Here is a 13,027-nt window from a genome sequence, read left to right as displayed (position 1 = left end):
AGTGAGTCCCCATTCCACCTCGCGCACATAGGTTACCAGGATACATGCCAACTGACATGTAGGATCCTCAAAGGGAAATGCCAGGTAGTAGCCATCGTTGAAAAATTGATGTCGTGTGGTCAACAAACGGCCTGGGAGCGGAGTCGGGGTCCCGAGAGCTCCTTCCAAGGGGACGCTTCAAAATGTAAAACCAGCCGACAAACCTCGCGGCAGGTGTCAGGTCCCATCACCCTCACTCCTCGCTCGCTTCCACTTGCTTGACATTCCATGTTTGCTGGGAAAAGTCAGTTACCGCCGAGACAGCTGAGGTATAAGTGCTCTTTGGCTTGCTTCTTGACGAACTGCTCGTCTTCCGTGCAGCGCCGCCACTGGACTCTCTGGCCATATCCCTTTCTCTCAGACTTAAATTCATGCCCATTCGTTCTCAGCTTGGTTTACTTTCCTTTATCCGAAGTCCCAAATTTTTCTGGAATACCTACTCATTGCATACGCCCGTTGGGGACTTCAAGGTCTCGCCAGCACATTGTTGAGCACATGCATTGCAACATCATGTCACTGGTTAAGCTGCCGTACGAGATGGTCAGCTATGTGCTGGACGAGCTCGATCTAGACGATGTTTGGCAACTGAGTCTCACCTGCAGGCATCTGAGGTCTCTAGTGACAGAATCGAACATAGCAAAACGACTGCTTGAGGTTCGTCTCGCCAACTGGTTACCCTATCTGTTCGTCTGTGGACTGAGCTGACTTTCATACCTACGGCACAGAGCAAAGCACCGGCAGCGACAGAGACTCAAAACGCCCGCGTTACCAAAAACTATGCCCACGAACTTCGACGCTTGCTGAAGCGCCGCCAGTCCATCTCTTCGGTCACCCCCTACTTGGCTGCTGTCGTTGGCTTCGGCGAGGACTGGATATACCGAAATGGCGTGCTCTGTTATATCCGACAGGGCCAACTTCGAATATTGAACCTCCATGGATCTGCAGCCGACGAAGTCGTTGTCAACATTCGACTCCTTCTTGATGAAGCAATCCCCGACTCTCGCAAGATACGCAATTATCGCCTTCGGCCTCTCAACGTTTCGCATAACATTGTCTCCTGTTTATACTACCATAAGACCCCCCATGCAAATGGAAATAATTCTGCTTCGTTCCCTGTGGGTTCGCTCGTTGTCTTCAGTGCTCAGGCCCACAAAATCCTCACTGTGGAACATCTAGTGGATCTCGAACCTAACAGGGTCGTGGTACGAAACAATGACGAGGCCCTATTTCTCATCAGAAGACCTCGCTTACATGGAGGACGAGTAGTATTGTGGAAGGCTTACAACATTCCAGCCAACAGATGGCACCGCCATACTCATTTTCGCTGGTATCCCTTCAACTTTCAGCCATTTGAGATAGGCATCACCCAGTGCTTTGAAATATTCAACGATCACATTTACTCGCTTTCGAATTACAGCGAGCTCGAAGAGGAGGAAGCCGATTGGGTTTCGCCTTATCATTGCCTAAGAATTCCTTTGTCTTTCAATGGTATGTCCAAACTCAAACCCGACGGGCTGTTGCGGAGAAATCATTTGGACGGGCCAATGGACCACAGGTGGACGTTTATGAAAATGTTCAAAGATGAAGCAACGGGTGAGATCAAGGTCGTGGAGTCGCGAAAAGAATGGATCAAAGGGAGCTCATCCACGACACGTACTTACTATACTACTACGATCAAATGGCCTAGCGAGAATGACAGTCCCTCAATATCCGACTCCAAGGAAGGTGGCCTCGATGGAAGCAATACCAATGGAATCGACATCAGTGGAAACAGCTCAAGCCCAGGTCACCAGGGTAGTTCAGGTAATGACCCTGACCAAGGTAACGCTGAAGTTCACCCAGACAACAGCAGCCCAGAACCTGGCGACTCGGACTCGAATCATCAACGAGATGACAGGCCACCTAGAATCCTACCTCCCCGGGACCCTCGAGATGTCCATCCTGGAGATGATAGCTCTAAGGGACCGGTGTTTCTTCGCAACAAATGCCCGATTCTGTCATATCATCCGTCTTGTCAAACGTTTCTTGACCTTGTGGACGACCCATCACCCTCGAATCCGGGCAAGCAGCGGATGCGCGTCCGTGGGGGTACGCGACATCTCCGAAGGCCGGAAGAAATTGACGATTGGAGCCGCTGTTCAAAGGTGAAAAACTCATCATCAGTTGCGGAGACACACTTCGAGGAGGTGTACAAAATGTACAAACACGAAGAACCCATTTCTTGGCCACCCAATCAAGACCCCGAATCACCCAACCCAGCTTTAGCCCAACTCTACGAAATCCTCAGCACGCCGAACTACGCGGGCGAAGTCACTGGCGATTGGGACGAGCGGTCGTTTGTGTACGCTACGAGTGCGTCTGGCGGCAGTAAGCAAAAGGCTCTTGTATTCATCTCCTTTGACCCGTCCATTTCACTCGCGGGGACTTTGCCATACCCAGGTCCCATGGTGTTTGGTCGACCTCAATCACTCGATACAACCAGTTCGAAAGCTACTGCGAGTGACAACTCTACCGCTCATCAGAACCATGGCGATGGAGTAAGAAAGGGCAGGCAGTTCGGAAGGGCAAGGCAAACTCCAAGGGGGAGGCAGACGGCAAAGAAGAGGCAGACGGAAAGGAACGCACCGACGGAGGCAACACAGGTGCATGGCACCAAGACTGATGCTTCCTGGTGCACCATTGAACCAGCACAGTATCAAACGATCCGAAAGGGATTTCATTTCTGCGTCTGAGACAGACAGACGGGCACAGGTTAGGGCCACACATGAAGACCAGGCTGTAATGCATCGATGGTATGGTATGGTTTGACAGAAAACCATATACTCAGTGTGTATCAACAAATAGCAGTTTTTGCTATCGCTAGCGAACAAAATCAATAGCGACTCATATCACAAAAGCCGCAGATCCATTGCTCTAGGAAGTTTTGTGCGTCCATCACAGATGGTGATTCAGGTCGGCTCACTCATCATCGATACTTACAACACAGCAGTCAGACTTAGTGTGTTGATATCCCCCGGTTGTTCATGAAGAAATATGTCCGATACTTTTCGGGGGGTCTCTTCTAAGCAAGGCTGCCGGGGTTCTCTACATAAACTCGTCACCGCACGTGGTGGCTTGAAAATGATACTGCCAAACCTGACTTCAGGTACATCAATGCATCTTGGGATACACAACAGGTATCCCGGTCTTCTGGCAGTGAACCAACATTGAGGTGAGTGGTCCCCGATAACAGAGCCTCATCACGTTCACACCCACTTCTCGGGTGATCATCTGCGGGTTCTTCTGAATTTAGCTACCTACTTCTTACAGCTGACATGAGGCATTGGAACACCGTGGAATATGCATGGCGATCCTAGATTACATATTAAGGCGAAGCCAATTGTTCATTTGTCTATTCAATCTCAGCGAATTAAAGACATTCCGACAGTTGATGCATTGATTTACATGTGACGTTTTACCCAAGGCATATATACACCTCCATCCACACCCAAGTTCAATCATTACGCGCGGATTGAACGGCTGGAACAACGTTCCCGCAACTTCGAGATCGTAGCCTGGTCTTGGGAAATTGTTATCATGCGATTTGGGTCCAGATCGCTCCAGATCGCCCCAGATCGCCATCTTTTGACACATCAACAATGGAAATCTGCCTTGTGATGATAGAAGGACAACAAATCGCAACACCGAACTAGATCTAGATATATATCTCACTTCGAGATCTGCATTGGAATATCCGCTTAAGAACGAAGCTAGACAGCCAAAGTATGACTTACATGACCAACAAAACAAAGAACCATTGGGTTTCCAGTGTGGCTTCAGTTGATATTTCGTCATACCGCCCTCAACAAAATATCAACACTTTGAGAATACCTACCCGAATCTAGCTCCAGCAGCTATCATCGCCAACAAAACCCCAAACCGACGTTTACCGTTCGATGTCGTACAAGGCTCCGGCGGGGTATTAAATAATACAATGTACCGTTCGCTCCAATACCCTCCCTTCGATCGTCAGGGGTTAAACGCTTTCTATTGGCTCTCTCCCCCCCCCGTATTCTTGTTGGCTGTTGAGGCTCATTCATCAGTTGAGTTAGGAGATGATGGATTATTTTTACGTTATCACGTCGTGTACACTACAGACAGACAGGGGTGGACAGAGGCTCTGAGAGCCTCAAATGTGCAATCTGCATAAACGAATGCGAAAATGCGATAATTGAAATGCAGAAAGGGACTGAAATGAAATGCGGCGTGGGAGGGGATTGCCTAGTTGGGGAAAGAGACCGAGAAGACAGGAAGAAAGTATGTGAGAGAGAGAGGGAGATAGTATCTGACGCTGCGATTATTTGCAAGGTGGGGAGAACTCAGCTGAGAGAAGAATGTTGGGCTTCGTTGGGAGTCTAAAATTGTCCATTGAGTAGGGAATTGGAACCTGGAAGATTTTGTTTGCAGAACTGAACTGGAGAAGCGGGTGGTGAGATTGTGAGGATAATCGTGTTGTTGACAAAAAGCGAGGGGGAAAAAAAAAAGAGGCAGGGTTGCGATTCTCGAGCTCCATGCATTCAGTAAGCGCTAGAGGACGAGAAGAGGTGGTTCAGCTTGATGATGTGAGAAAAGACGGTGACTCTCATGCCAACTTAGTAGGACCGGGCTTTTTGTGAGCCGAATTGATGGGATTTATGAAGATTTTAGAGGTACAGTTGCCTATCTCTCTACCTACTAGACAGGTGAGAAGAGCAAGCGAGGCATTGCGAGGTACGCTAGACCTTTTTTTTTTTTTTTTTTTTTTTTTGTCTATCCGTCCATTGCATCATTGACTGGGGGGTATTGTTGCTGTAGGTCAGTGAGAAGCACTTATTGTGGACATTGAAGCATCTGGTGAATATCAACTTTTGATATTTCGGTAGCATTAGGTGAAGTTGAAGTCTCCAGGGAAGAAAACAAAGTGGGTGAAGATGGCAAGCGAACACATTCGAAGTGGCTCGGCCACTCACCACACCGCTCGTCTTCCGTAATCCAGCGATGACGCATTCAGGTGAGTACTCGGTGGCCCCTTTGGGCCTTTTGTATGCCATTAGACTCTTCGAACCCCTCCCCGTCCATTAACGGGTTTACCACCTCCTCCAGGCCCCTTCATGTCCCTTGTTGGGGCTTTCGTAGCATTACGCTGTCCCTGGCCACCAGGCACCTGCCTCTTCACATCCTTGGTTTCAGCAGCTTTGCTAACCTCAACCTCCTCATGACGAGGCAGCTCCCCCTTCGCCATATACCCTTCCAGCTTCCACAACTTTATCTGCAGCTCCGTCGTTGCCTCCCTCCCTACCGCATACAACTGTGCCTGCCTCCAAAATCCCGTCTCCTCATCCATCAACCTCTTCAACTCCTCCTCCCCAAGTAGCACCGTAGCATCATAAACTGGTAGTTTAGTACTATACCGCTCTCCCTTGATCTCCAAAGTTGACACCCTCATCGGGGGCTTCGTAACTTTTCCGTTTGTCGTTCCCGGCCTTCCACCGACATAAACCAACGCACCTCTCAATTTCCTCTCCCTCGCCTCTTCATAGCCCCCCCTCAACGGGGTCAAATACTTCCTCCTCAAACTCCCCGTCACCTTGCCCGTCAGATACAACAACTCATCCACGATTCTCCGTCGCATCATCTTGAGTACCAACGCATCCATATCCTCTCTCCAAACCGCCTTGTTCAACACCTCCGTCAGCCCCGTCTTATTCGTCGCGTTCCGCCTCAACAGCTTCCGATTCCTCCCAAAATACGGACTGCCCTTTATCGTAAACTCGTGCAACAGCGTCTGATTACTTAGTGTATACCCTGACGGTCCCAACGCCTGGTCTTTTTGCTTTGCCGGATCAGCAGCAGCGCCGTGCGCCGAAAGGTCAGCAGGCACAAACCACGGCTCGTCTGTCTCGGGGTGGCGGAGGAGATTGAATTTCTGGAGAAAAGGTTTGGGAAGTAAGACGTCGGTGGCGGTGCAGGCGCGGAGAGGTGCGGCGAGAGCCAAGGCGAAGGGGTTGGATTCGAGAAGTTGTGAAAATTTGGAGACGCGTTGACCTGGTGGACGGGAGGTGGGTTTGCGCTCTTTCCATCGGTTGCGAGAGGAGTGGTAGGTTGGGTCCATGATGGGACTGAGGGGGAGGGTGAGGCCGGTTTTGGTGTGGACGGATTTAGTGGTGGTGTCGATTTGATAGGGGCGGGAGGAGTAGAAGTCGTCAGGGTCGAGGTCGAAGTCTTCAGAGTATTCGTCTTTTGGTGAGGAGGATGGTGATCGTGATGAGTTATTGGAATCGTTATGTGATGGTGATGAGCGGAGGAGGGAGGTTTGATGGAGTGAGCGCCGGGTTATGGAGGGCCCTGTGGCGCAACATTTTTGTATTGTTGACTTCATTCTTGACCGTCGCATTCTCTTTTACGCCGTGAAGAGACAGAACTGGGTGAAGTATAAGCGGGAATCGCGGATAATCTTCTGATCAAAAAGTAATGGAGTTCAAGATGGACTTCGATGAAAGTCCGTGCTCTAGGTCTGCTGTTAGTGCACCCCTGCAAGTGAGCTCTAAGGAGCTAGGACGCCCCACATTCGCTGCAAGGGGAGTTCCAGTTCGTCACTTCCCTTGCCTGCCTGGAGCTCTGAACATCGAACCCAGACTGTTATCGCAAGCCGTTGAAGGTCTCGTCTCTTTACCCAGCCTGGCAATATTTCCAAAACAACGACAGATAATTCGCGTTTTAGTGTATCCAGATCCGAAAGATCATGAACTCTCCACGAGCGGCAATGCGCATTCTGCGACGGGTTGGCGCGCCCGCGACACGCCGATGCTTCTCCCAGTTCACTGGCTCCGGTTCGGGGGCACCTTTGCGGCCCATGGGCAACATCCCCATGCCATACATTACAGAGGTCACAGTACGCTTTGAACTCCACCGTTGACTTGTTGCCATGTGGACTTTGGCTAACTCTACAGGCTGGAGGATGGCGAACATGTATGTCTTGTACTAGACCCTTCCGATCTCGAGCAGGGCGCTGACCGAATCGCAACGAAGCCGACATCTTCTCGAAACTACTACAAGTACGTCCAGGCCTCACCCTTACACACGTACTATGCGACCATGTCTGACCAGCCTAGGAACGTATAGTATGCCTTAATGGCGCGATCGACGACACCACCTCAGCCGCGATAGTTGCCCAGCTCCTCTGGCTGGAATCCGATAACCCCGATAAGCCCATCACCATGTACATCAACTCTCCTGGCGGCGAAGTGAGCTCCGGTCTAGCCATCTACGATACTATGACATACATCAAGTCGCCAGTCTCAACCGTCTGCGTTGGCGCCGCCGCCTCCATGGCCGCCGTCCTCCTCATCGGCGGCGAGCCCGGGAAGCGGTACGTGCTGCCTCACAGCACGGTCATGGTGCACCAACCGCTTGGCGGCACACGCGGCCAGGCATCCGATATCCTCATCTATGCGAACCAGATCCAGAGGATAAGAGAGCAGATCAACAAGATTGTGCAGTCGCACGTCAACAAGGCGTTTGGCTACGAGAAATACGACCTCGCGGCCATCAGCGATATGATGGAGAGAGACAAGTACCTGACGGCGGAGGAGGCGGTGGAATTGGGCGTTGTTGACCAAATTCTCGACAGGAGGGTGAAGGATGAGGCGGAGAAGAAGGCCAGGGATGGTGAGACGCCGGCGCCGCAGCCGTGAGCTCGAGTTCCATATTGTGAGATTCATGGCGGACGCTACATATGTGATGCGCCTTGCCTATCAGAGCAGCACTGAACGAGATTGGCAACGGTCCGGATGTCATATCAGTGCCTACGGTCGAATGCCGGCCGAAGAATGATGGAGCGAAATGGTGCATGTGCAGAGAGAGGCATGGCATTTCCGGGGGGTATTAGCCCAATCTTCCAGTCAGTGCCGATGACGGAAGCTTGACATTTAAGAATGTGGGGCCTGAGCCTCATAGCGCATGTGGTGGAACCTGTCCGAGTATGAAGTGAACGGTAAGCCAGATCCAACATGATGGCTTTCTTGAAGCCATTGAAGCCATTGCAGGTTGATACTGTCATGATCATAGAGACTCAATACCCGAATTCTCTTCCAATGTTTACTTTTCCTCATTTCTGTGGTTCATCGCAAGCTATTTCCACTTGTCGAGACACGTCACGGCAACTCACTGAAGTGTTCAATGACAGAAGCGATCGACCAATCACAAAGCTTGTATATCTCACCTCCCCCTGGTCGACATGGGGAGCTTGGAAGCTTTTTGCGGGGTGGACTTGGGACTTGGCGGCAAGCCCTGTGAGCGTGGCCAGTGACTCGGATCCGCCTGGACGCCGACTTCGCCCAGGCCGCCCGGAAAAAGAATGAGTCGCCTCTGCGGCGGCTGTCCCAAATCTTCCTCTTGACCCTCTTTTTGTTTGTGATTCTCTCCCCCCTTTGCACCCTTTCCTTCTGCCAGCGATTTCTTGCACGGCAGCTCTCCCCTCCGCACATCATGCTCGCTCCCTCCCTTCTGCGGGCTCAGGCCCCCAGAGCTCTGGCTTCTGCCCGTCTCTCCCTGTAAGTTTTGAGCCCAGTGACAGGCAACCTTGATGTCCAAGCGCAAGTGAAGCTATTCAGGAAGCGAAACTGACCAAGATCTTTCCTCCCCCCTCCAGCCGCTCCCTTTCCACCACTCCCCGCCGCTACAATGCCCAGGAGAAGCAGCTCAACAAGGTGTCGGCCAACATCACCCAGCCCAAGTCTCAGGGTGCTTCCCAGGCCATGCTCTACGCCACCGGCCTCAACGAGGACGACATGAACAAGGCCCAGGTCGGTATCTCATCTGTCTGGTATGAGGGTAACCCTTGCAACATGCACCTTCTCGACCTCTCCGGCCTCGTCAAGGAGTCCGTTGCCAAGGCTGGCCTCGTCCCTATGCGCTTCAACACCATCGGTGTCTCGGACGGTATCTCCATGGGTACCACCGGTATGCGCTACAGCTTGCAGTCCCGTGAGATTATTGCCGACTCCATCGAGACCGTCATGAACGGCCAGTGGTACGATGCCAACATCTCCCTCCCCGGTTGCGACAAGAACATGCCCGGTGTCCTCATCGCCATGGGCCGTGTCAACCGCCCCTCCATCATGGTCTACGGTGGTACCATCAAGCCCGGCTGCAACATGAAGGGCGAGAACATCGATATCGTTTCCGCCTTCCAGGCATACGGCCAGTACATCTCCGGTGAGATTGACGAGAAGCAGCGCTTCGATATCATCCGCAACGCCTGCCCTGGTGGTGGCGCCTGCGGTGGTATGTACACTGCCAACACCATGGCCACCGCCATCGAGACCCTCGGCATGACCCTTCCCGGTTCCTCCTCCTACCCCGCCGAGTCTCCCGAGAAGAAGAACGAGTGCTTGAGCGTCGGTGAGGCCATTAAGAACCTCCTCCGCGAAGATATCCGCCCTACCGATATCCTTACTCGCCAGGCCTTCGAAAACGCCATGATCGTCGTCAACATTCTTGGCGGTTCCACTAACGCCGTCCTCCACTTGATCGCCATCGCTGACTCCGTTGGCATCAAGCTCACCATCGATGACTTCCAGGCCGTTTCCGACCGCACTCCCTTCCTTGCCGACCTTAAGCCTTCCGGCAAGTGGGTTATGGAGGACCTCTGCAAGATTGGCGGCACCCCCGCCCTTCTCAAGTTCCTCCTCAAGGAGGGCATCATCGACGGCTCCGGCATCACCTCGACCGGTAAGACCATGAAGGAGAACGTCGAGAAGTTCCCCGGTTTCCCCACCGACCAGACCATCATCCGCCCTCTGTCGAACCCCATCAAGGAAACCGGACACATCCAGATCCTCCGCGGCTCTCTCGCCCCCGGCGGTTCCGTCGGCAAGATCACTGGCAAGGAGGGTCTCCGCTTCGAGGGTAAGGCCCGCTGCTTCGACTACGAGGACGGCTTCATTGAGGCTCTCGAGCGCGGCGAGATCAAGAAGGGCGAGAAGACCGTCGTCGTCATCCGCTACGAGGGTCCCAAGGGCGGCCCTGGCATGCCCGAAATGCTCAAGCCTTCGTCCGCCATTATGGGCTACGGTCTCGGTAAGGATGTTGCCCTCATCACCGACGGCCGCTTCTCCGGCGGTTCTCACGGCTTCCTCATCGGCCACATTGTGCCTGAGGCTATGGAGGGTGGCCCCATTGGTCTCGTCCGCGATGGCGACACCATCGTCATCGACGCCGAGAAGAAGGTTCTTGACCTTGAGGTCCCTGAAGAGGAGCTCGCCAAGCGCCGCAAGGAGTGGAAGGCTCCTGAGCCCAAGGCCAAGCGTGGTACTCTCAGGAAGTACGCCCAGCTCGTCAAGGATGCTAGCTCCGGCTGCGTCACTGACGCTTAAGGGGGGTACGCCAAGTTGTGAGCAAAAGGAGGAATGGAATGAAGAAGGGATATAGAGCGGATCATGATATCATTATAGCGGAGTTTTTTGTACATATTTTTGTAAATTCGGGCATTTTTCTTCGTGTTACTTACGGTAAAAGATTTCTTTTCTGGAAAATGGGAGGTAGGCACCTGTTAACGTCTGTGCAATGTTGGCCTGTGTATTACAGTGATCTGAAGCTTGATGACGCATCCGTTTCTGTACTCTGGCGGACTTTGTCTTGCGTGGTATCATAGAGATGTAGGGTCTCGATTATCACATTCGTTCCAGCTCACGTCTACGATGTGGGATGATGTACCAAATGTCTATTGTTGTCGGCATCATTATATAGATGGTTTGGTGGCTCTCAACAACCACATACGACCATACCCACTGGAAAACTCGGGATCCCGTCCGCTCTCCCATAGATAAGCCAGTGAGGGCCAGACTAGTAGTTGGGTCGGTGACGACCAGCGAATCCCTGGTGTTGTATGTTTTTTTGTACCTTTTTTCTGTTTCACGTTTTCATTTCCTTCATCTCGTGTTCCCTATCACTGTATTCTCGGTTTTGATATTCAAGCGTTCCATTCTGGGCTGTTTTGGCGCTTCTAATCAAGGTATTAGCGAAAACGCAGATACTACTTTATGGAATTCACATGCGCATGTTGGTCAGGTGTCGCGGCCCGCCCAGCTGACCAACAACGCACAGACCACCTATTCACATGTCCGCAGATCGGAGTCGCAAGGATCCCAAATTCCCGTCGCTGACAACAGCTTGACCCCTTGACGTCGTTGTTGCCAGATTCCAAACTCAAGATCTGGATATCCTTCCAGATCTACAAACTTGAAACGGCATCCCGACTTGCCTTTTCCTTCATCGTTGCAAGAAGCGCGATTGATTATCCTTTGATCTACGGACAACGGCGAGTCTCCCGTTCCAATCTCGCTCGGTCGACGATATTTATAGCGATCCCGAATTGCCTGTTCAACTGTCTTCGGGACACCACCCGCGACTATTGATTTACTACGAATCGTCAACATATGCATACACATCCCGAACCTACGGCGAAGAAAACCTAAACAATGGAGAAATTCTCCCAATTCCGCGACCGCGGTAAGCCTTCCTCCGTCCCTCTCCCATCTCCAACCCGCCACTAACCGATGGTGTCTTTCTACGACAGGCTCCGGCATCTCTCCATTTATGCCCTCCCCCGCCCCCACTCCGTCCCTCCTTTCCACCCTTTCGGGCCCCCTAATTTTCCTCCTCCGCCTCCCCTTCTTCGTCCTCTATACCATCTCCTACTTCCTCCTTCTCCCACTCCTGCCCTCTCCGCTGCGCAAGCTTCTGCTATGGGGCTTCTTCGCCCTAACCGGCACCTGGTGGTCGGACCTGCAGCTCGACGGCGTCAAGCGCGGCTCGCTTTCTCAACAACCGCCTTCCCGAATCCCGCGGGGCGGGACGGTGATCGCGGCGAACTTTACGAGTCCATTGGACGCGGTGTACCTGGCGGCGGTGTGGGATTGTGTTTTCGTGCAGAGCTTCCCTGGAAGCAGACAAGTGAGGAAGTTGTCTCTGTGGCAAGCTATTTCCTTGGCGCTTAGCCCGCGCCAGTTGACTGGACCAGGAGATAACGAGAAGTTGACGACGATCGCTCAGCTGCTGAAGGAACACCCGACTAGAGCGATCGCTGTCTTTCCGGAGTGCGCTACCACCAACGGCAAGGGCATCTTGCCGCTTTCGCCGTCGCTGCTTACCGTTCCGAGCTCGACGCAAATCTTCCCTCTTAGCTTGCGGTATACCCCCGTTGACGACACCACGCCGGTCCCTGGGGGAGTGAAGGTGTGGTTGAGTTTCTTGTGGAAATTGCTGGCTAGGCCGACGCACTGTATTAGGATTCGCATTGGCGAGGGGCTGGTTAATACCGTGGGGGCTAGCAATGGTGTTTCACATGGTGAGAGCTCGGCGGTGGATGTCCGCGGAAGGCAAGAGGGAGGGGATGGAGAGTTGACGGCCGAGGAGCAGAGGCTTTTGGATAAGGTGGCGGAGACGTTGGCGAGGTTGGGTAGGGCCAAGAGGGTTGGGTTGACAGTGGAGGACAAGAAGAACTTTGTGAAGGCTTGGGAGAAGAGGAGGAGGTAGATGGTGTGGGAAAGAGGAAAAGGGATGGAGGTTCCATGAGGGTTTTGGGAGAACGCTTGATGAGGTTAATGAGGATGATTTGGTTTTACTCATCAGGAATAGAAAATCTCCCTGACGTGTAGTTGGACTTTAGATTGCGAGTAGGAGCTGTCATCTTTTACTTGCGCACAGGAAACTCCAGCATTCATGCCTGATGTGACACATCAGATCACAGTGACGGTAGAGAAGGAAAAGTATCAAGATGCGATGCCTTGAAGTAGGCATATGTTGGCGAGAATATATGGTCATGATTCAAGGCTCTCCAACCAGTGAGGGGAATCTCTCAAAACGTCCGAAACGTTGTTTGACTACCGCTGAAGTGACATCTAAAGAACCACCGCATACTGGCCCAAGAAAGGAATATGGGTCTACAAATTTCTTTGTTTTTCAGGGT

General features: G+C 52.3%; 5 protein-coding genes across 5 annotated transcripts; 4 read left to right on the top strand and 1 right to left on the bottom strand.

The window, feature by feature from the left end:
• Positions 1-549: 549 nt before the first annotated feature.
• On the top strand, positions 550-2,771 carry B0T23DRAFT_424608 (uncharacterized protein; the record flags this gene model as incomplete). Its single annotated transcript, XM_062839860.1, has 2 exons — positions 550-693; positions 765-2,771. 2 exons carry the CDS (start codon positions 550-552, stop codon positions 2,769-2,771), a joined length of 2,151 nt encoding a protein of 716 aa, XP_062696728.1.
• A 2,031-nt stretch (positions 2,772-4,802) lies between these two features.
• On the bottom strand, positions 4,803-6,530 carry B0T23DRAFT_369179 (uncharacterized protein). Its single transcript, XM_062836499.1, has one exon. The coding sequence runs from the start codon at positions 6,449-6,451 to the stop codon at positions 5,108-5,110; it is 1,344 nt and encodes a 447-aa protein (XP_062696727.1). The 5' UTR covers positions 6,452-6,530; the 3' UTR covers positions 4,803-5,107.
• Positions 6,531-6,799: 269 nt separating this feature from the next.
• B0T23DRAFT_306346 (Clp protease-domain-containing protein) lies at positions 6,800-7,751 on the top strand (the record flags this gene model as incomplete). Its single annotated transcript, XM_062834371.1, has 4 exons — positions 6,800-6,949; positions 7,008-7,026; positions 7,087-7,112; positions 7,170-7,751. 4 exons carry the CDS (start codon positions 6,800-6,802, stop codon positions 7,749-7,751), a joined length of 777 nt encoding a protein of 258 aa, XP_062696726.1.
• A 623-nt stretch (positions 7,752-8,374) lies between these two features.
• On the top strand, positions 8,375-10,620 carry B0T23DRAFT_8070 (putative dihydroxy-acid dehydratase). Its single transcript, XM_062841822.1, has 2 exons — positions 8,375-8,609; positions 8,708-10,620. Exons 1-2 carry the CDS (start codon positions 8,545-8,547, stop codon positions 10,431-10,433), a joined length of 1,791 nt encoding a protein of 596 aa, XP_062696725.1. The 5' UTR covers positions 8,375-8,544; the 3' UTR covers positions 10,434-10,620.
• A 603-nt stretch (positions 10,621-11,223) lies between these two features.
• On the top strand, positions 11,224-12,898 carry B0T23DRAFT_349017 (uncharacterized protein). The gene is made up of 2 exons (XM_062836026.1): positions 11,224-11,568; positions 11,636-12,898. The coding sequence occupies exons 1-2, from the start codon at positions 11,538-11,540 to the stop codon at positions 12,592-12,594; spliced, it is 990 nt and encodes a 329-aa protein (XP_062696724.1). The 5' UTR covers positions 11,224-11,537; the 3' UTR covers positions 12,595-12,898.
• The last annotated feature ends 129 nt before the right edge of the window (positions 12,899-13,027 follow it).

The sequence above is a fragment of the Neurospora hispaniola genome (genome assembly GCF_033458365.1).
Source record: "Neurospora hispaniola strain FGSC 10403 chromosome Unknown B0T23scaffold_1, whole genome shotgun sequence".
Classification (NCBI taxonomy): Eukaryota; Fungi; Ascomycota; class Sordariomycetes; order Sordariales; family Sordariaceae; genus Neurospora; species Neurospora hispaniola.
Note: the sequence above shows the minus strand (reverse complement) of the source record. Positions and strands in the feature narration are given on the sequence as shown.

Excerpts from the sequence above, each read along its gene's own strand:
- B0T23DRAFT_369179 (XM_062836499.1), bottom strand. The coding sequence starts at position 6,451 with ATGCGACGGTCAAGAATGAAGTCAACAATACAAAAATGTTGCGCCACA.
- B0T23DRAFT_349017 (XM_062836026.1), top strand. The coding sequence starts at position 11,538 with ATGGAGAAATTCTCCCAATTCCGCGACCGCG. Across the intron at positions 11,569-11,635 it reads CTCCCAATTCCGCGACCGCG|GCTCCGGCATCTCTCCATTT; the intron begins GTAAGCCTTCCT and ends TTTCTACGACAG.
- B0T23DRAFT_8070 (XM_062841822.1), top strand. The coding sequence starts at position 8,545 with ATGCTCGCTCCCTCCCTTCTGCGGGCTCAGGCCCCCAGAGCTCTGGCT. Across the intron at positions 8,610-8,707 it reads GCTTCTGCCCGTCTCTCCCT|CCGCTCCCTTTCCACCACTC; the intron begins GTAAGTTTTGAG and ends TCCCCCCTCCAG.